The following is a 22243-nucleotide window of genomic DNA, read 5'->3' as shown; positions in this document are numbered from 1 at the left end:
ATGACGCTAAAGATTTGTATAACTTTTATACGCACACATACATCTTGAAGAGGCGCATATGTGTTATATAACCAATTGTTTAAAGTTGGGTAACGCTGCCAGCGGCAACGTGGGCATTACCAACACCAGAAGCGGGAAACTGATATGTAGTGCTTATACTTGTCCCTTATGATGGAGAACGCACGCACGTTTCACGAACCCATGTGCATGTGTGGAAGAGGTTCTTGACAGTTCTTGAACAAGGTAATCACCACCGTGATCAGTGAGCACCAGCAGTTGTCGGATCCGGTCGTGATCGCGGTGACGAGGGGTCCATGTATAGTGAAGTATGAGGTATAGTACCGTTGTTGGAAATCGTGGATGCTTTGGTCATTTCGTCGACAATTGGTCTGTCGATAGAGCCGGCGACACGTCGGAACCTGAAGTCACCCTTCGCGTTGGTGAGGTACAGGCCGTCGAGGCTGGTAGGCCTGGATAGTGCTACGTAGAGCAACATCAGTGGATGGCGCTTGTCGTATTCGTAGACTACCTGGGCGGATGTGGCCTACGTAGCCTAGTAGCGGCTGTCAATCAATATGGCATCATCCTCGGTCAGCATGCGTGAGGCCATCGCCCAGTCTAGTAAGAAATGAAGAGGACACTGCGTCGTTCTATGCGGACAAAGTGCACTTTACGGTGCGATGATGTGAATATCATACGTACCTTTCGTTAATGTATTCCTCCGCGGTCGAGCAATGCTTCAATATAGATTGCTAAATCATAGGAATACAAATGTAATGTTTATTAAACTGCTATAAAAGCGGAGCCAACACTGGAACTACAAACGTTAATCTGATATGACGCCTGTATCGTAGGAGTACACATCGTAAGAGTATCATGCAGTGTTTATTGCTTTCTTGCAAAATTAGATTGCCAGCACCATAACCACAATTGACGTTGCACCGACATTACGCTTGCATAGGCTATTCTTCCAAACCAGCTTATAGACCTGGCGTGGCTCTGTGGTAGATCACCTGATTGCCACGCAGAATGCTTGGGTTCGATTCCTGCTGGGATCCTAATTTTCATTCTTTCCATTCGTCGGGTCCACGCCGCCGATGTCGGTTTTTCCGAATGCTCTCGCATTTACGTTACCAATGTCTGTAATCGCCGTTCCTGGGTAGATATGAATTGTCAATCACCTGTGGCGCATACCCGCACACCGCGGCCCGTGGTAAACGGGTATGTGCAACACGTGTCTGGAGGAAAGGGTTTGACGACGTAAGCGACAGGACTTTCACGTTATTCACGTCATGACCCGACAGTCATATTCGTGAAATCCTGTTACCTTCCCATGAAAATTTTGGTCTACGCCAAGTTAAGGAGGCGATCATGAGAGCACCCAGACGTACGGCTAGATAGATAGATACGTAGATAGAAACGTTCAAAGTGCCAAAGGTTCGCTAAGAAATGCTTCGTATTTAAAAGAAAAAAAAAGAAGGGGCAGTTCACGACTGTGTACCCGTTCAGTCAATTATCTGGAACGCTAATGTGGTGATAATGATTGACGGATAGCGAAGGCTCTGTTATATCAACAATTTTGCGAAAACACATCGTATACTCTCGTAATTTTTTTTTCTACGTTACTCGTTTGTCAGTGCTACTGTGTGGAATTTATATCACGACACTTTCGACGTTCCTATCGTTTTGTCACACCTGCAGCAAGCGATATGCACACGGCGGGCGATATGATGCTCCCGCAAACAAACATACGACCTTCAAGTTCAGCGTGCGGCGCTTATTACGACCTGTCAGAAGTCACAATTATCAAAACCGCTACGTACGTAAAGCAACTGCTCCTATTTTCTCTGCCCGCCTTTTATTCACTGCGTTGCTGGATAGAAGCTGACGAGGGGTTTGTGCGTGCTTCGGCATACGATCTAAGAAAAAATCGAGTATTCGGGGAGTATTTCTGCCACGCAACTACACTCAGAAAAAAATCGACTGTTTGGGGAGTATTCCTGCCGCGCAACTATAATCGTCATCCACCTCTCGTTATCACCGCGGTCCCGGCACTTCGACCGGTCACGAACGGCGCGCGCGCTATCAGCGTGACATAGCATCCTTGATAGGAAAGTGACGAGAGCTGGGTTTTCAAGAAACGAAACGCGAGCAAGCCAGATGACGATTAAAGTTGAGTGGCAGAAATAATCCCCACATACTCGACTTTTTCTTAGAGTGTATTCCAGGGGGTCGTTTTGTGCGCTTGTGTATATCAGACACCGTTGCATATCAAGTCACATATCACTCAAAAGGACGCAAGCAGGCTCTTTTGCAAAGCTACCTTGGTCGGGTCAAGATGGCTGAAGCAGGCGATCGATCACCGGCAAATTATGAGACACGTCCCTACTGAAAAAACCTATATGGTTTCATACAGGATCCGTATGGTTTTATACAGGACTTACAGGACTAAATATAGGAATTGTATAGGACCGTATGGGGGTATATAGGATCCAAACAGGATCCAAATGGGACCTAAACAGGACCCATATGGCGGTATATAGGACGCAAGTAGGACCTACAGAGGACCCATATGGCGGTATATAGGACTCAAATAGGACCTCCAGAGGACCCATATGGCGGTTATAGGATACAAATAGGGCTTCCCAGGACCTATATGGCGGCATATAGGATCAACACAGGAGTTGTTTTCTTTCATCCGCTCTCATTCAAACCTCTCACAATCTCATCCTGATCAATAGTTCGCCTTTTTATCTCTATAAGTGGCAGGACAGCACCTAATTCTGAATGTTATCTTTCAAATTCCCTTTCATCTCACTCTAGCTCTCGAACTGGCTTTTTTTTTAATCTTGACAAATGGCAGTGCAGCACATAATCATCCGCTTTCATCCACACCTCTTACAACATCTTTTTGCACGCGCACCCCTTACAAAAATGCACTTTGCGTGTCAATTGACCCCGAACCGAGGCCTTTTTGACTCAATAGCTGGTCAATTAAACGGAAGCTTCTAATGAGTGCCCTCAATAAACATTGAATTGACATTAGGTTTGAAATATTCAGTTGACTCTCACTCATTTTATTTTTAATTGACATACATTAAGAAAGTTTTAATTGACCCACGGTCACTACACATTTAATTGACCTAGTATTGAGCGCTCTCAATGAGGGATGTTGACACCTACATTAGCTTCTGGGGTAGAATTCACAAAACTTATTGTGTGTGTGCGTGCGCGCGTGCGTGCGTGTGTGCGTGCGTGCGTGCGTGTGTGCGCGCGCGCGCGCGCGTGTGTGTGTGTGTGTGTGTGTGTGTGTGTGTGTGTGTGTGTGTGTGTGTGTGCGCGCGTCATATGGCCAGCACCACTATTGGCTGCAGTTTTCTCTTACGCATATTTTTCCATTTTTCTGTAAGACACGTTCGTTAATAAGGGTCCTGAATTAGGCATAAACCAAACTTGAGGATACAGTTACAGCACTAAGTGGAGCAGCATTGCATTACATAAAACTGCATGCAAGCATATGCTTTCAGGCACTGACTGTGCGGCGCATGTGTTTCTGAACTGTGTAGACGGATCGTGTCGCGGTCAAGTGCGACACGTGCATTTGCTTCAATGATTCGCTAAAATGCTGCCTTCCAAAATTAGCAAAAATACCTTTGATTCAATGTTTATCGGAATGTGTATTCAATGCTTTGACAGACAGTGTCTTTATTATTATTATTTTATTACTATTTATTCATGAGAAGTACGATAAAAATGGAGATAAAACACGTCGTGGTAGCCGGCTTACGCGAAAAGAATGCGGATTCGACGAACGCGTCTTTCAACGGTCGTGCATTTTTAAGCTGCTCTCCCGACCGTGGGGGGAAAAGGCGCGCCCTATTGTTCCGAAACTCGCCTGTCTGGTAAGTCGCGGGCGGTAGTCTTTGCACGTGGCGAGACCATGAGGGGGGAAGAGAAGAATTCTGAGAACGCATGTCGCAAACTTTCGCTGCACAGGTGCAAGGAGGCCCGTCTACTGTTGCGATCAAGAAAATAACGCGAGAAAAGATCAATTTGTATTTTATAGGGTGCTAATATTGTGCCATGAAAACTTGATAGTTCACAAATAAGCTTCGCAGAATTTATTGGCAGTTACACCAGTGTAAATTTCTGACGGTCACTTTAGTTCTTGTTGTGTATCCCTCCGCGCCGCACTTCCTTCTTCAGAATTGCTCACCAGCGTCACGAGTGCGGACGTGTTCGTCACTTGCGATCTCTCTTGCTCTGATTTCGTGGACATCGAGTACCGCGATGTGCACAGGCTATCAGCGAAAGAGTGAAGAACATACTTCGCTCATGTGCTGCAATTGTGGCCGTACATGGAAGTTTGTTTCGGCGGAACGGTTGTTCACCAGACCCAGCATCGCAACTTTCTTGCGGAAAAATGGACACCACAGCCTACATGCAAGACTCCATCGCAGCTTCCCTTCTGCAAAGCTGCCGAGACAGATACCGTCACCATGACGTGCCATCAACATTTTCTGTATTTGCTGGATCTCCAAACCACGCGCCTCTGTTGATTATCTTTGAAGGTAAGTTTATCATTTTCACTGCCTTCGTACGTTCTACTCGAAAGTCATGAAAAGTGAAAAAAAGTATTGTGCGTTGGATGTTGTATCAGTATGCAACTACGTAACTATTGCGGTTTACATCACCAAAGTTTTGCAGTTCTGAAGTGTTCTTAACCCTTTGACACGCTATGTACACAATTGTGTACAGCACCTGTTTTTGCTAACTGTGTCAACTAGGGGCTTAGAAGGAGTATTTCATGCAAGTGAGTATTTCATGCTTCATTAATTTCGCTTAATGTAATGACATTCATTTTTACCATACATATGAACTTATGAGTGCTTAAAATTCCTTCACATTCCTGCTCATTATTCCACAGATGCCTTCAACAAGTATGTGGCCGAGAAGCCCAACGAAGTGCCGGGAGCTGAACGTTTGAAAAAGATGAACCGTTTTATTGCGGAAATGCTTAAAGATTTAAATAAATAATCAGTTACCAAATATTCTTGCCTGATCGTTTTTCTTCAAGTATATATGTAAGTGCAACAGTGAATTCTTACATTCTTATAATTAGACTGCTGCGAGATATCATTACAGCTTGAATTGCTGTATATATTTGCTTTTATTATACGCTTCATAAACTGGCATGTCCTTATCAATATGTTCCTTTGCTGCACGTCATTTGTGACCCAAATCGCTGATTCGGCCCTTATTACCCATATCACCTGTAACACCCATATAATCCACCTACCTGTATCACCTATACTACCTGTATCACCTATACGACTTATCACCTATACAACCTATACCACCTATAAACCTGTATCACCTATAAAGCCGTATCCCCTATACGACCTGTATCCAATAACATCATATGTATGGGTCCTGTATATATAGGAATTTTCAGTAGGGGTCCCCATATACGCTGTGTTCTCATCGGTTAGTTTTCCGGTAGCTTCAAAACGTTTCATTTTAATGGGGTTCTTTTATGATGGGAGGTCAGCATAGGTCTACCAAGCTTCTTTTTGTGAACTCTATCTTCGTAAAAAGGTTCGAACCGACACTACAAAGGTGAGCCATTCTAAAGGTGCGCTGTATAGTAATTTTCTGCGGTTCAGCGTGAGCTTTGCACGAAGTTTAGTGGCTCTGCTGAAGCATTACTTCATCTTTCTCAGCAAAGTAGTCCATCGTAGAGTGAAGCAGAATAGAGCAGAACCTTGTATCCGTGGCACACACCCACGCTGGGGAATTGGCCAAGAACTGAATAGCTTTAAAAGAAAATGATTAAATCATAAGTTAGATTTTGTCTATTAAAAAAGATCAAAGAAATAAAAATTTAAAGTATTAAGACTAGGTCAATAGGAAAATACGGATATATATAAGTAATGTTTCACAGAGCAATCATCCTTTTTATTTCTTCACGGTGAAGAAATCGCTTGCCCCTGCGTTAGCCAACTTATTTAGTGAACCTAGCCAATGCAAGTGCGCAAAGACACCAAGACAGCTGGAATAAGTAACATGTAGCAACGTTTATTGAGTAGACAAAAAAAAAAAAAAAAGAATCCTTCGGCAGCACTTGGTACTATGTACAGTGCAACAGGGCAAGCATACGCCGATACATAGCTAACGGCTTTACGAACGTTCGTGCGCTCTACTCTACGAAGCTATTGCTTATTGCTTCGGATGACTTCCTTTTAGAGCGATAGTTCTACTCCCCCTGGTACAAACTCAGCAAACCACTTTGCGCATGCGTTTGCAACCTTGAAGCTCAGTCAACGTCAATTTCCTCCTCTCCCTCGTATTGCACGTGCATCGTCATAGCAACGGACATGCGCAGTGTCGGTTTGTTCTCCTCTTCCGCGCCCTCTTCTGCCTTGGTCGGTGAGATCCGCGAGCCGGCGGGCGAGCGCGCCTCGAGACCTCAACTCCCGTCGCGTGACTTCCGCGCTGGCAATACGACAAGAAACAGGGACAGCGTGCCGCTACTTGCTGTACATTCAGGGGCTTCGGAAGCGGAGTAGGAGGACAGGGGAGGCTTCAAACCTCCCTCACCCTTCCCTTCTCCAAGATTCAGCCCTCGTTATCCTTATGGAGAACAAACCAAACATCCATTCCGATGCGCGCAGTAATGCCACACATTGCTTCCATAGGCCCACCTAGACACCTACAGCTCCTACTTCAGCCCTCCGCTGACGGGCTAGCAGACGCACGCGCCTAAGGGAATTTCCTTTCTCCTTAGCCCTGCCCGTCACCCGAAAGCTCACATTGTTGTACAAATAAAAATTATTATTGTTATTCTTATTATCAAGACTTTTAAATCCTTCGCATGTTTGAAATTAATTTCAAAAGCAATTGTTTTCCACGAACTCTGAACGGTGACCCAGCATCACTTGCGCATCCAAGGAAAAGGGGGGGGGGTGTTCAAAATCACCCCGAGGTTTTTAATTTTGCGCGTATATATACGCGCACACATACATACACACGCGCGAACGTACATACTGGTCAAGTAAAACAACATCCGGCCAAGTAAAAAAAAAGCCCGCGTCGGAACGTACTCCCATTATCCATTATGCCACTTGAAGTTTCATAAGGCAGATCAAAGCTAGCCGATGCAGTTCACAATTTCATGAACAGGCTTTTACACAACAGTAGTTCTTTTATTTGAGGTGGGTCAAGCAGGTACGTACATACGTGTAATGCACTGCGAAACAAAACAAACTGGAACCTGCAAACTCTGTCCAAGACTTAGACAAAATAAGCCGAGGGATGTTTATAGGCCACATCAAGATACCGGCAATGCCTGACAAACAAGATCTCTAATTTAAATATCACAACAATTATCTGCAACTGGAATGAGTGTACAACAAATCATATCTCTGATCACCGAGTTCGCACCACATACACAATGTCATAGACGGAAGAATAATAGAAATGGTTGCAAGTAAACAACTATTTATTTAAACAAACAAAAATGTATAAAGCTTACGCTCATCGTAAATTAATGGACCACAACTGTCGCGGGAAACCCGTTTTCACTGGTACATAGTTATTCAGTTTGATGTGCTTTGAAGGTCATGAAGCCGGCAAGATGTGTTAAGTGTTCACCTCAAAACAATTAACGTGTCTTTGGTTAGGAAGGTTAGGTATTGCTGCCCAAATCCAAAAATAAACTGCCACATTGATGGATAAGTGTCAGTGGCATAAATATAACCTCAGATAAAAATTGCAGTCTACAATAACAAAAAAACACGCACAATATACGCTGTGATGCTCCTTCTCGAGCAGTCGAGTGCTAAATGTGGCAGCATAGTCTCCTAATTATGCATGACAAAGTCTAGAGACCACAGCATCAACAAAAAGGTTAAATTTTCTTCTAGTAAAACAGCTTCAACATATTACATGGGTAGAACATAGACTGTACCACTTGACTTCAGCCTGGATGCGTACCAAAGCAGTGAAGAAGATGTGCTTTTGTGACATCCGTTATTTTTAGGCTTCCATGCTTGACCACATCCAACTACTGAGGCAAGCAATACTGAACATCGAAACAGCGCTGCTATAACTAGTAGCTGTGTTCTACAATGTACACACAAAAAAAAGCCTCCAATACAAGCATGACACAAAACCCTGCTGTTGCTTTAGAACTGCATCTCGCATTACTGATGCATAGAAAAACTACCTTTTCTTAATGCCAAAGGCTGAGTGCTAGTTGCTTTAATACTTTTAGGGCACATTCCTTCTGACATGTGCATGCCAGCAGAGAGATAACATGAATTTGATGTCGCACCAATAAAGCACGTCTTTTCGAATTTATGCTCATGCGACTCCTGTCAGAAATCTTGAAATAAAAGAGACTTCTAACAAAACAGAAAGTAGATTTTCTACAGAGGGACCCCACTGCATGCTTACTTAAATTTCTGATGTCCGCTCATAATTTTTTGTCAGTATGTTATCCTCGGGAGGCACACGTACCGGGAGGGAGGGCACAGGCTGTCAAAGAATGCATCAAGTTTTGTCGACGGCAGTTGCATGCCAGAAAATGCCAAAGGCCACTGATATGAAGGAACGGCTTCTTCAACAAAAGGTGCTGCAGAGCCTTTTTGAAAAGCACCTTTAATCGGCTCCGGTGTCTTGGTACCATGTCAACCTCCACATACAGCACAACACCACGAAGGGAATTGACACTAGTAGCCTTCAAGTACATCCAAACCGATCTCATAACATTCCTATTCATAGATTTTTCTTTACCTTGTGGATTTCTGCTGAACTCTTCTGACTAACTGTCTTCGCTCTAAATGGTCTTTTACCACTCACATAAAAATGTAAGCATCAGCATGTAAACACTGTCAGGACAGATGAGTCAGTTTATAACAAACCTTATAAAAATAAATAAAAACAGGTGCCACAGTAAAAACAACGAGTCAGGGTGAGGTATCGGAGCGGTTAAAAAAGTCTTTCACAGTTGTTGGGGTCCTTGAACAAGAGAGGCTGCTATGAGGTCTTGGCTGTCAAGCGATGTATCGTTGCATGGTCCTCAAACTTCTTCAGGTCGTGCAGGTTGTCCCACCAGTCGAAAAGAAAATTCTCTAGCACGAGCTTGAACCAGGGTGTAATCACCTGGCCTTGTACTTCGAGTGAGGCTGCGAGAAAGTTAAAGCTGATGTTGGGCACAGTCAATAAAGTTTTGATGCGGTGTGAATGACGGTGCTGTGCTAACAGCGTTTCCAAGATATTATGGTTCCTTAGCCACGTTCAGATAAATGTGACACTATAAAGTTGAACTTTTTTCAAGCACCATTATGGTATTGCCACGCACCTTGCTAGCACCCCGAGAGTGTCAACAAAGAAAACTAAACAATATGCGTAGTTATGCCATGCGTTCTCCTCAGGGGCGTAGCCAGAAATTTTTTTCGGGGGGGGGGGGTTCAACCATACTTTATGTATGTTCGTGCGTGCGTTTGTCTGTGCGCGTGTATATATACGCAAGCAAAACTGAAAAATTTCGGGGGGGGGGGGGGGGGGGGGGCTTGAACCCCCCCAACCCCCCCCCTGGCTACGCCCCTGGTTCTCCTCAGAGCAAAAGAAATGTATTTCCTTGGGTCACGAACAGAAAAGACTTTTTGTTCCTTTATTGTGTGAAGCCGAGCGCAGCTCTTTGATCAAGTAATAAAGTCAGCTTTGTAGGAGTGGACAATCGGTTTGTTTATTCTTTTTTAGTCATTTTAAGCAAAGCTTCTATGTGTAACAGATTTTGGTGGCAGCAAAATAATTCGTGCACTACGCCGCTGGCACCACATAGTTCACGGATGTACACAAATAGGCCCTCGAAGGTGCATAGGTCACATGCGCATCTGTAAGCTGCATTTTCCAATAATTGATGCTCTCTGAATCGTGGACCGATGTTTGTTTCGTAAAACACAACAACAATTTAACTGATTGCTGTTCAAGCATGGTGTATAAGGTCCCTTTGAGCTGCCGTCGCTTCTACGTAGGACAGATGGGGCGCTCCATTAACCAGAGATTATTGGAACATAAGAGATCACTAACCGGAGGCTCACCTTCTAATCTACCTTTACTTTGTCGAGAGTGTAAGTGCACGCCAAAGTTCGACGAATGCGCAGTTCTGTACCGGCATAGGAATGAAGAAACGCGCCTGATGATTGAGGCATGGTATATTGAGAATAGTGGCAGTGCACGCGTGAGCCAACCATCGATTAACTTGCATAAAGATGAAATCAAATGCCTTAACAATGATCTTTCACGTAGACCCCCACGCATGTCAGATTGATAGGTTCGCTTATTGATTGGGCATGCGCGGAGAAGTTTTCGTGCCTTCTTTCTTTTTCGCTTTTGTGTGTTTATTCAGTTGTTAGTCAGCGTTTGTGGTGTCCTGACTTCTTTCTTGTGTCCGTGTTTGCATGCCTTGTCTTTTTAGAATGAATCATGGACTAGTCGGTGATCAGTCGTTTCTGATACGACAGTCTGATAGTTTACCGAGGTTATCGAGGCGACTTGTCATTCCACGTTGCCGCATTTCATTCTTGCCTGTGTACGAACGTATAACTGTTATTGTTGCCTGTAGCAAATGAAGTGTTGTACTGCTAAACACGTTGATGACGGTTCCACTCCGGCATGGAGGAAGGGAACAGTTGAGAGGGAGCAGTGCGGTAGAAAGAAAGAAAGAAAGAAAGAAAGAAAGAAAGAAAGAAAGAAAGAAAGGTAGTAGGTTAGGCTTGCACATGCCAAGCTTCAGCTACCCCCATTTTCCAGATAGGGAAAGGGCTCCTGAATTTTTTCCCTCCCCTATGATTACCTTCCCATAGTTATTCTGCTGACGAGAGAATAAATCAATAGTTTTAAGTGCTTACTAGGTCACTCGCCATGTTCATAGCTTGAAAGTAGGTGGGAAATATTAGGAGTAATGCATAGGCAAATTTCAAAGTGTGCTTGCCAATTAGGGGCCAAATAAAATTGTGAATATATATACAGTTTTAAGTCTATTTCAAGCCATTACATGAAATGCTAACGATGTTTCCACACTGCCCTGGAACAACTAAGGAAGAAATTTCATATACATACCCTGCCAACTCTCCCGATTTGCCCGGAAGACTCCCGATTTCCGACCCATCCTCCCAATAGTACGGGCGCGGCCTAAAATCTCCCGATAAGCAACCCTAACCCCACCTGATATCAAATAACAAAGGACAACAGTTCTAAAGATTTTCTAGCCTTAAGGAAAAAGAACAGCTTGCTGTGAAACCCTCCTTCCTACATACTGATGTAAAGGGAGAAGATGCCGCCGTGTCTGTGAGTGGCCTTGGTTATTTACCGTTTGGCGTGTTATCTTCATCTTGACGACTAACTTGCGGTAACATCACAGTGCAGCACCCGCTAGTTAAGTTTGCCGTCGTACAACATTATGCGGTGAAGTGAGCGAAGTGTGCGGAGGGGATATTCTCGGGTCATAGCACATTTTGTCCTGCGCGCCTAGTTATGAGCATCGGTATGATCTCTGGTGTCTACGCAGAGCTGTGAGTGACGTTACTGCGGTCCTAAGAAGCAAAAAATGACTTGTTTGTCATTCGCATCCCCCCCTCTCCCCTGCGATGCTCCCGATTTTCGATATCCCTAGGTTGGCAGGTATGCATATACAGGGGATTTTTTTTTTTAGACAATACATATTTTTTATAACAAACCAATGACGGTAAGCCTCTTGCTGTTTTCGCACATGAACACATGTCGCAGATGTCGAGGTGGAAAAACTTTGCCGCAGTTAAAATGACACTGTTGCCATAAATTAACAAAAATTCTTTAATTACCTCTTTAATTATTGACTTGAGGGCAGGTGTTTATCTTGGAAAGTTGTAGTGCGTGCCATTCTATGGCACACCCATTTTTTTTTAGAAATCACGAAAGTTGCACATTGTTCGAGATATTCATCATTGAATTTCAAGGGCGAAATTGAAACTGATTGCACCCGACGCCCACCAAGTGCAGCGGAACACCAGGACACCACGTGACAGGGAAGTGACGCAATTTGAACGACGGCCCGCAGAAGCAGAATCTGGCCAGCAAAATCAGCAAGCATTCTGAAATACACAAGTAGACAGCTTAATGTTTGTGTGCGATGGGTGGTGCTTATGTGTTTCTTTCTTAAACTTCAAAGAGGCGCGAATAACTATTTCGCGTGTCTGCAAGAAGAAGCACCGAATTGGCAGCCCCTGAGTTTTATGCCTACCAGACAAAGAAAAGGTTGATATCGCGGTTTTCTTGTGCACAGTTAGAAAGAAACGGATAAGCACTAAACACTACGTGTGAAAATAAGGCGATGTGTGGGCACAAGCGAGATGACTTGCAGCTTTTCACGAAAACATACGGCCGCGGCTCACCTTCATTCAAATTTCATCGCTCCCTTGTGACGGGTAGCTCCGGTTTGACATAGCGGAACGGTCATGCTTCGTGCGTGCCTTGCGCGATTAGTTTCGATTTCGCCCTTGGCATCCGATGAAGAATATCTCGAACTACGTGCAACTTTTGTGATTTGTAAAATACAGGTATGCCATAAATTGGTACGCACTACAACTTTCTCATATAAACACCTGCCTTCAAGTCAATAATTAAACAGTTAATTAAGAAGTTTTTGTTAATTAGTGGTAACAGTGTCATTTTAACTGCGGCAAAGTTTTTCTGCCTCGACGTGGATTGCATGTGAGAAAGCGACAACAGCCTTACTGTGATAGGACTTTTATAAAAAATCTGGTATCGTACAAAAAAAAGAACACCCAGTATAAACAATATGGCAGCCATGCTATGTATGATGGATACTCCAAGTATGAATTGCGAAGGTTATCACTTTGAAAATAATTACTGATTGCCCATTCTTTCTCTTAATCTGCAGTTAAATCTTGGGACTGGAAAAATGACATTCTCCATGTCCGTCACCTGCAATAATGCTGAAGGTCTGCTTCTTAGGAAAGAGTAACAGACATAAGAAGGATGTGTGCTCACATATGAAGTCTGAGATGTCCTTCCTTGAAATGTAGAGGGATTCCTTCACTTCGTTGGGATTGGGTTTGATGGCAACATCCTTGTGCACGAAGAGGATGTAGTCGACTTCGTTTTCACCCCAGGTGGAATCGGAAGGAGCCTTGTAGAGGATGCGGGTGAGGTACCGTATCTCATCTACAGGCGTCTACGAATACAACAGCACCGTTTCGTCAAATGTCAGTAACACTGAGCTGCGCATGCTAATCACCACCATCATAAGCGATACTAAGCGAATACAGTTAAACCTATATATAACAAACTTTACATAATAAAATTCTCGATGTAACAAAATATACAATTTTTTATGACTTTAGATCTATAAACACAATGCATTTTAAGTGGGAAGCACTTCAGGAGCCCGACTTGTCGTTCATCCATGCATATCATGTGGCGTGATCACGCTCACAGTAAAGCGCTCAATACAGGCCATAACAAGGCTAGCAATGCTCGAAACCGGATTAAAATGAACAAATAAAGTCTAAAATAATATAATTAGCAGAGATAACCAAGAAGTAATCGCAGTAATTAACTAAAAATCGCTGAAAACGTTTCTGAAACCTGCAGCTTACTCCGAGGCCACGCAAGAGAGGGCGCCACCATCTCGCCAATTGAGCGAAAGCCCCCTCCCCCTTAGGCAAAGCCCCTCCCCCTTTCGCAGAGGATGCAAAAATGCAAAGCGATGACATGCTTCCCACAACGGCCCACCTTTGGTCCCTGGCTTTACGGTGACCATCAGTGGTCCTCGGCTGCCATTATCATCGAAAACCTGCACGACTATAACCTTGCACTTAACATTTAAGACCAGTAAAAGTGCACTGGAAACAGCGACACAAAGAACGCACACACACATGCACATACATAGCACTTTTACCGTTCTTAAAAATGCATGGACTACCAACGCAGGTGCCCAGATTGCCACCTTGGAGAACTTGCACTTTAAACAATCAACTTGCAAACAACGACTGGACAGGTCCGACTAAGTGAAGGTATAGGGCAGACTTGACGCCCCCCTCAGATGATTAGGGGGGGTGCACTCCCACTGCCCCCCTCGTGCACTAGTCTATGCTTCCCCCTACACTTTGAAGGTGCTGCGTCGTACATCTGATGGGGAAACAACCTGACGGAATTCACTGCAGACGACGCGTATCTCAACTGCTGTAACAAGCAGGAAGTCGATAAAGTGCAGCAAAAAGTAGTGCACATGCCGCACACCGAGTTTGCGAATCTCCCTTTCTACTCGAGGCGGGCGAACCCTACAATGCTTACCTCAAACATTGGCGTCATCGACGCTTTGGTAAACGGAGTAGTGGGAACTCTACGAACGGGAATTGCTGAGTGCCCGTGCTACGCACTTCTTCAGGTTTCACAGTAGTGGAGCTGCCACACGTTTTCGAGCACAGCTCTTAGGAGCCCGTTCCTGGGTTGAGCGGCGTCACCGTTGTTGGCTGGCGTTGGCGTAATCGATAGAGCGAACGAGGATGAAAGGGAGCAATCGCAGAGTCTGCCGATATCTCAAGCCACTGGCCTCTAACCTCACTTTCTTCCTCCGTCATGCGCACTGGCCCCTCGGCCATGCTTGTGCACTGCGGCTGGTTTTTGCTAGTCGTAATGCGGCTGCCGGCGTTTCACTTGGTTCGCGACGCCAGCAATGCAAAGAGTGGTGTGCGTAACAATTGAGCACTGGCAGTTTCTGTGGCAATATTTAATGAACATTACATTCCTACAACTGCAGATAGCCAAAACTTCAAACACAGTTGGCGTTGCCGCAACACTGAGCTGCACTCAGAATTCGCATTAGTGAGTATCATAATCGTCGGTGAACTTTTGTAACCTCAATATCACAAAGCATAATTATCAATGATTTCAATACAGCAAAGTTTCACTAGTACTGCAAAGGAAGAAAGCGGCAATAAATTGAAATTTCCGTTGACGCAAGTGATCAAGTGATTAATTTACATGTGGTTTTTGAGAACGCACTTCTTCAAATCGCGCAGTGTGCCACAGAGAGTGCAGCAGTGTCTCTTCCCCCATTTTCCCAACAGCTGTGGGGCAAAGGTGCACCTGAATGCTTTTCTCCTTGTTCCCAGAGCAGCGGAGAGGGAGAGCATGCGGGCACCGTATAATAATAATAACTGGGGTTCTGCATGCCAAAACCACGATATGATTATAAGGCATGCCGTAGTGGAGGGCTCCAGAAATTTTGACCATCTGGTGGGTGTTTTACGCGCACTGACATTGCACAGCAAACGGGCCTCTAGCATGTCACCTCCATCTTAATGCAACCGCTGCAGCCGGCATCGAACTCGCAACCTTCGCGTCACCAGCTGAGCACCGCAACCACTACACTACCGGCAGGCACCCTTTAAAACGTGTCAAACACGCTATGTGCTGTCGTCAGAGAACATCCAAAACTGACACTGTTTCGTATTTTGTGTGGCACGTGCCTTGCGTCAGTGGCAGCTTTGGTGTTCTTGTTGTTACCATGTGGCAAGTGACAAGCACAAGTACGCGTAGAGGCAGTAGAATTAAATGCCATTACCTCTTACTTATCTTGCAAGTAATTACAATGATGCAGGAAACAAATGTCATCGACCCGGCTAGTATCTTCCAGGCTATCTCGATTGGCAAGAAAAAGGATGTCGACGCTTGTTTTAGGGCATCACAGAGTTCCCTCTCTATGATCCCGAATTCAAAAGAAGCTATTCCGGACTCTCTGAGGAACAATATGAATTCCCAGCAAAAGCAATTAAACTAACTGGCATATTTACCCCACATAAATGTTTTTTTTTTAGTAAGTGCATTGACACAACAAGTTTTAAGTAGCTGACTAATATTGTGGAACGGGTCACAGTTAGCTGCTGCATCGCTACCAATGCCATAAAATTAGCTTCTTTAGGCGTTACGTGGATATTCTGTGACAGCTCTGCTGTTTTCGAAGTGCTAAACAGCCTCTTTAGGTAACTAGCAGTATTGTGTAACAATTCATTCAGCGATAAGCTGCAGTTCCGTGCATTCACACTGTTGTAAATGTATACACACAATTATTTTGTTTCTTTTTTCCGAAAAAAATCAGCGTTGCAAGGTAATGCCTCGTTGCACCATTCTTACATGTGCCCGCTTTCCTTCAAGCTTATGGCAGTTCAGTGCCATGAATTCCTACCAACCAGATCAGCTTTCAGTTCCATTATCAAACACAGCACAACTTCAGTAATTGTGCTTTTCTTATTGTGTCCTGCTAATTGTATTATGCTTCTCAGCTGTAAAAAAAAGTACATAGTTTCTGGGTGACACTGTGATCCGTTACCAATTTTAATTTCTTAAACAGATCACTTCTGTTACTAAAGATCAAAAGAAGTCTCTCTCACACTCGACACTTCTTAATGCCATCAGAGAAATGCCCAAAAAGGTGAGACAAAGAGACAAAAGAAGGTGCCAATCACCTCTTTGGGATCGATTCCAAGCTCAATGAAAAGCCTACGCTGAGCTGCCCTCTTGACACCTAGAGCATTCGCTTCTTCTAGCTCATCCGGAACGTGCAGAGGATGGCTGCAACAGGTGTTTGTGAAGCGACCTGCAAATCAAGTGATCCAGGCACTGAGGAGCCCATATCCTTCAGTAATAACAGTAAAGAAATTCCTTATCAATAAAGGAATTCTCAAGCACCGGAAAACGTTAAAATTGCAAAAGTGTGATTCTCTCAAGACAGCACCTTTCGATCCCATAAATGTTCCGTGGGACGTCCTAGAAAACAATATCTTGAAGAGTGCTAAAGTGAATACTTCATTGGAGATCAGCAGGCGTTTTCATGCTGCGGCGGCTGTATTATAAAAGGAGGTTGAACGTGGTGTAGATTGTGAGGTGGAGAGGATGGTGAATGTAAAGTAGGGTGTCAACTGATTGGTCACATCAGTGATGATGTTACAGAAATAGACATCACTGACACAACCAATCACAAACACACAGTGGCACCGTAACATTTATGGAACACAAGGTACGGCATTGCGATTTTGTCGGTACCCGAGTGGCTTACCTGGAAAGGTTATCTTTGCATCAGATCGCTGCTGCAATAGTAGCTCATTTTTCGAATTGAACAAGAAGACACTGAAGGCCCTGTGCAAAAATCCTGGAGAGCAAGAAAGAAAAAGAAGAAACAAATCAGTGGCACCAGAAAATGGCCAAGTTGCTGTATTCTTCACAAGACTGCATTAAACATCACAATGAAGTCGCAGACAAGCTTAACAACCTTGTAAAATAGCACACGTTTAACTGCAACATCGCTGTCATTTTGCCAGGTATGTGCACCAGCTCCATTGTTTAAGCATTGGTACATACATTTTACACAGTGCCTCGGTCATGCTGTTGTACCATGGTTGAAACACGTTACTGACATCTCCTTTAATTCATAATGCTATGAAATAACTCTTAGCTTAAATTACTACACAGTTGCTGCACGGTATAATGCGGAAATGCTGGTACCGGGTGACAGTACCCGATTAAAATTTGCTGGAGATACATTTTACGTAATTACTACTTTGTGTCTTTTTATGGGCGAGCTTAATATAATGCCAACACAGAGCATCTTCCATGCCAAATTTCCACAGTTTGAAGTATGAGTTGGATGTGTCATAAAAAGCTAGCAAAAATAATGCCTCTGACAGTGATACTGAAAATAATTCCACCATAATAGCTTGAAATGAAGCAAAATCCAGAACACTGAGAACCAATGCAGGTGCTTGGCCTTACCTGCAAGACAGTGCTTGCAGTATCGTGAAAATCTTGAAGGTATAGCCCGGGGTTTGCCTCTTATAAACACCTGAATGTCTAATTTGCTGAACTTCTGTTTAAAGATTGCTATAAGGGTGTTCGACAATTATCATCTCTATACTTTGAGTCAGAAATAGTTATGTATCATCTCTGACACTGAAAAGAATGTATTGAACAACATTTCAAGTTTATACAGGATCCAAGATGAAAAGTGAAAGTGGGGAACTGCAAGGCAACAATGAACCTGACTCACTGTGATTAGGAAGACAGTGCATATATACTTTCTATCTCATCGAGCAGGCGAAGAGTAACATAAAATCCCGAGCAAGCGCCCCCCTCCCCCCTACTGTGAAAGATAATCGGACAAGATTCGGAGGGGGGCCCTTGCTCGGTCGAGGACCAAAATTCAAGATGACGGCAGAACAGCCTCTAAGAAGAGGGCACACATATGCTTCTAACGAAATGCTTTATTGAATACATATACATTTACTGTTTTTACTGAACTGGGAGGAATCCTTGTGTGAAATTTCATCTGTTATGACAAGGGGGAAAGATGTCCTTTACATGTTCCAACAATTTGTGACAACTCAGAATGCAACCCCGAGGCACCACACTGTAAAAGTACTAAGAAATCGTGCACATATCTGAAGACTCTCAGAACTTGGGTTCCTAGAAACCGCTGCTGCAGGACTCTATAGCGGAGAACAGGTTGAAAAAAAATGGCGGGAGGGTAAGGAGGGGGGGAGGGCGCTTGCTCAGTCATATGCGCATTATTCAAACCTTCCAAAAAAGAGAGGGGGGCGCTTGTTTGGGATTTTACGGTACTCTATTCAGGTATACTTTAGACAATGACGCAAGAGCATGCCCGTACAGTTTGATAAAGCAGCTTATAAAATATGACTTCACTTCGTGACGATCTCTTCTGAACGATTTCGTTACTATAATACCTCCCCTTTCTTTTTCAACAAATGAAAGTTTCATCTTAGATATAGCTTTTCTACAACAATAAAGGCAAATAGCATTTTGTATCACAAGCACACACCCTTGTTGATATTCTCCATCAGGTGACAGTCTTTCTTGCTGCACGATCCAAGGGCGCGATCCTGCTCGTCGACTAGAATGCACTGTTCTTCCAACAGTTGAACCTGCGTTGGGTCAAACTGTTCCAGGTTGACTGCCTTGCTGGCAGGCTTGGTCGTGGCAGCACGGGCTAGGTTTGCTGCGGCCATGCCCTTCTTCGAGATGTTCCCCTGTGGCAGCAGCACTTGCCTACAAAAGCCGAAGTGCAACTGAATCAGATCGACGAATCAGAGTACGAGCAGACTGCTGCGCTCAACAGACATTGTTGGTATTAAAATAGCTGGTGTGCCTTCCTATTAGTTATTTTCTGCTTCTGTAATGACCCTGCCACTGTTCTTGCCACTTTGCCGCGCACAGACAGGATTCCACAGCTGGTGTGGCACATGTGCATGATGTACTTTCCCGTTCAAGCTATGGAAAATATGCCACAATATTTTCATTTCTTTCACATCACCTGTCAGGAGGGAATGGGTTCTTTCTATCATCTAATAAGCACAATGGTCAAGTACGTATGTCGTTTCGCGACTATGCACCATAGTACAAAGGAAGTAATGCAATCAGTTCAGTTGAAAAGGTGCAGTACATCTACACGTTTACCAATTAACACGTATACTGTACGCTTATCCGACATTACGCAACTAAATCGCATACCGCAAGCAAACTGGCGAGCTAATTTGGACAAAAAAATGTGAATAAACAACCTATGTACATTTTCGATATTGTAGCTTTTTGGAACTGAAAACAAACGAAAGATATAGACATAATTGAAAGGAAAGTGCGGGAAAGCGGGGAAAGACATCCATAGTGGTATCTTTCGCATAAGGCATACAATAAGTTAAGCGTACTTACACACGACCTACAGATGTGATCCGCACCACTGCACACAATTTTTTTAAGTACCAGCGGTCACGGCTCAACTGCGCACGGCTGCGTTTGCACGCACCAACGCGCGCGACTATCGTAGCACATGCCTACAAGTGGCGAACGCGCAGACAGGAGACCCAGCTGAAGAAAGTGCCCGCCAGATGAGGTCACAAGCTTTCCTCGAGAAACAATTTTTTCCTCCTGCCGCGCTGGTTCGGCCCACGGCAGTCGAAGTTCAAACAGGCTATGTTTGACACAGGAAGACAACGCCTTCCTCAGTGTCAAGCTATTTCCTCGTCAGACGATTATTAATGGAATAAGCGATGCACCACAGCTAGAGTGATTGAGAGGACCCGTGCGATGCTCCACAGTACGGACTCTCATACTCTAGCAAATATTCATTTAACTATGACGGCAGAGGACAATGCTTCACAGGATAGAACGCGACTGGGCATTTACAACGTATGAATAAAGCAATAAAGAAGAACGAGCGCACGGTAATTCGGCTACTGCCGCAGCAGTGCAGGGCGTCTGCTAAAGCTGTAGGGATTCGCAAGGGGCGCATCTAGTTTCGGTAACCAGCCGACGACCAGCTGTTCAGTAATGAGCCAGCTGCTTCGTATCTTTCTCGTTTCTTTTAATCCGTCAGACACCAGTGACATATTTCAAACAGAGCTAGCTGATAGCTTAATAAAATGCCACACGATGTCGTTTAATATTCGGACTATCTTACCTCATGACACTGCGGATCATGCTGACGCTAACAGCTGCGGTAGGGACTTCCAAGAGAATATAAAAGGGTAATACGCTGGACGTTTACGTCACTGGCATTTCAATCTTGCTAATTCCGACCTCGTTCCTATTCGATGAGAACACAGCTGCGACGAAGTGGACGCGAAGCGCTCACCGCCACACACGAAAAGGAAAATAGTACGTGTGGATGCATCACACCAGCAGCATGCCAGAGAAATGTTCCGAAATAAAAGATAAACCTGGTAGTATTCCAGAGTAAAAAGCAAACAGGCACCTTAACTGAAGCCTGGCGACAAGGACTAATAACACAATACGTAAAGCAAGGGTTAATTTTATTTAACGATTAACATGTGGTGCGTAAAAACTTTGAGACGGCAACATGTCCGAATCAAACGCTGGTTTGAAGTAACGCGTGAGCCAGCGCCATCTGTTACTTGTGGCCGTTATTAGTGCTACATTTTTTTTCTTCACCTGTAGCAAAACCTGCTGTAATTAGTATTAAATTCATAATTACTTCATTGTATGTTGAACAATGAAGTGGACCAACAACCAGCCCGTTTGATGTGTACCGATGCTTAGCCGGTGCTACACCGTGATCATGGTTTTAATGCACTTCAAGTGCGCGCGCTATTTGAACTAGAATTCCTTTTCCTGATCGTTATCGCCAAATGTGGAACCCTCGCCCTCATTTCTGTTAACTATACAAAAGCTTAAACGTGTACGGCGCACACTCGGTCAGCTCTAAGGGTTACTGTTAGAGGTATACACGACCAATATCCTTTTAAATTTAGATTGTGACCTCTACGAACAATCATGTAAACCTTTAAAGGGATATTGACAAAAAAATTTTGGCCTCGCGTTTTTTTTTTTTTTTTTTTGCTTCAATGTGTTCCCAACTTCAATGGTTGACAAACAAACGGGCAGCGCTAGGCAACCGGTATTGTTGGCCGACCAATTGCGGCCTAAAGTGGGGCCCTGATTGGCAACCAATTACACTGGTTATTAGTTGGCCGAAGACGTTCAGCCAACGGTCGGCAAATGATAGGGAAAGAGTCGGCACCCAATGCCCGGGCGACCAAACGTGGTCCTCCGTAGGGCTATAGTGCCTATAGTAGGGCCATGTGCTTTGCTGCCTACCACGTTGGCCAGGTACTATGATGCCAGCGACAAGCCGACATTGCTTTATATCTGTAGGCGCAAATTTTTTTCCTACACCGCGCGCATTATTTCTCGGTCAGCTGTAGCAAGGGGCGGAGACAGGGATGTCCTTTGTCCCCGCTGTTATTCATGCTGTACATGATGAGGATAGAAAAAGCGCTAGAAGGTAGCAACATTGGATTTAATTTGTCACACAAACAGGTCAGCACGATGGTTGAGCAGAAGCTTCCAGGTCTATTTTATGCTGATGATATTGTCTTATTTGCGGACAGTCAAGATGATATACAGCGACTGGCAGATATATGCGGAAGGGAATGTGAGGCTCTAGGGCTAGGATTTAGTGCAACAAAATGTGGATTGATGGTATTCAGTGATCACGTACGAAGACCATGCGGTCATAATACAGGGCCAAAAAATACCGAGGGTAAGCGAGCACAAGTACCTCGGAGTATGGGTAAATGAGGGGGACAGATATATGGAGGTACAAGAGAAAGCATCGGTAGCAAAGGGAAATAGGAATGCTGCAATT

The 22243-nt window shown here is 44.3% G+C and overlaps 2 protein-coding genes across 3 annotated transcripts in view; both read right to left on the bottom strand.

The window, feature by feature from the left end:
- Positions 1 to 7184: 7184 nt before the first annotated feature.
- LOC119387222 (isopentenyl-diphosphate Delta-isomerase 1) overlaps positions 7185 to 22243 on the bottom strand; it is a 110326-nt gene continuing 95267 nt past the window's right edge. Inside the window, exon 7 of the transcript XR_007415404.1 lies at positions 7185 to 7273. The gene's annotated coding sequence lies outside the window, so the exon portion shown is untranslated. The remainder of the gene's footprint in view (positions 7274 to 22243) is intronic.
- The window catches only part of LOC119387223 (isopentenyl-diphosphate Delta-isomerase 1), a 109641-nt gene continuing 94582 nt past the window's right edge, over positions 7185 to 22243 (bottom strand). The window contains exons 1-6 of one of the 2 annotated variants that reach the window (XM_037654543.2): positions 20537 to 20752; positions 18902 to 19128; positions 17126 to 17218; positions 16536 to 16666; positions 13057 to 13240; positions 7185 to 9188 (exon numbers count right to left, since the gene is read on the bottom strand). In XM_037654543.2, the coding sequence (XP_037510471.1) occupies positions 9040 to 9188; positions 13057 to 13240; positions 16536 to 16666; positions 17126 to 17218; positions 18902 to 19128; positions 20537 to 20556 (804 nt within the window). In that variant the 5' untranslated portion in view covers positions 20557 to 20752 and the 3' untranslated portion in view covers positions 7185 to 9039. Of the gene's footprint in view, positions 9189 to 13056; positions 13241 to 16535; positions 16667 to 17125; positions 17219 to 18901; positions 19129 to 20536; positions 20753 to 22243 lie in introns of those variants that run through there. The other variant, XM_049413445.1, reaches the window with a different exon arrangement.

This window comes from Rhipicephalus sanguineus, chromosome 3 (genome assembly GCF_013339695.2).
Source record: "Rhipicephalus sanguineus isolate Rsan-2018 chromosome 3, BIME_Rsan_1.4, whole genome shotgun sequence".
Taxonomy (NCBI): Eukaryota; Metazoa; Arthropoda; class Arachnida; order Ixodida; family Ixodidae; genus Rhipicephalus; species Rhipicephalus sanguineus.
Note: the sequence above shows the minus strand (reverse complement) of the source record. Positions and strands in the feature narration are given on the sequence as shown.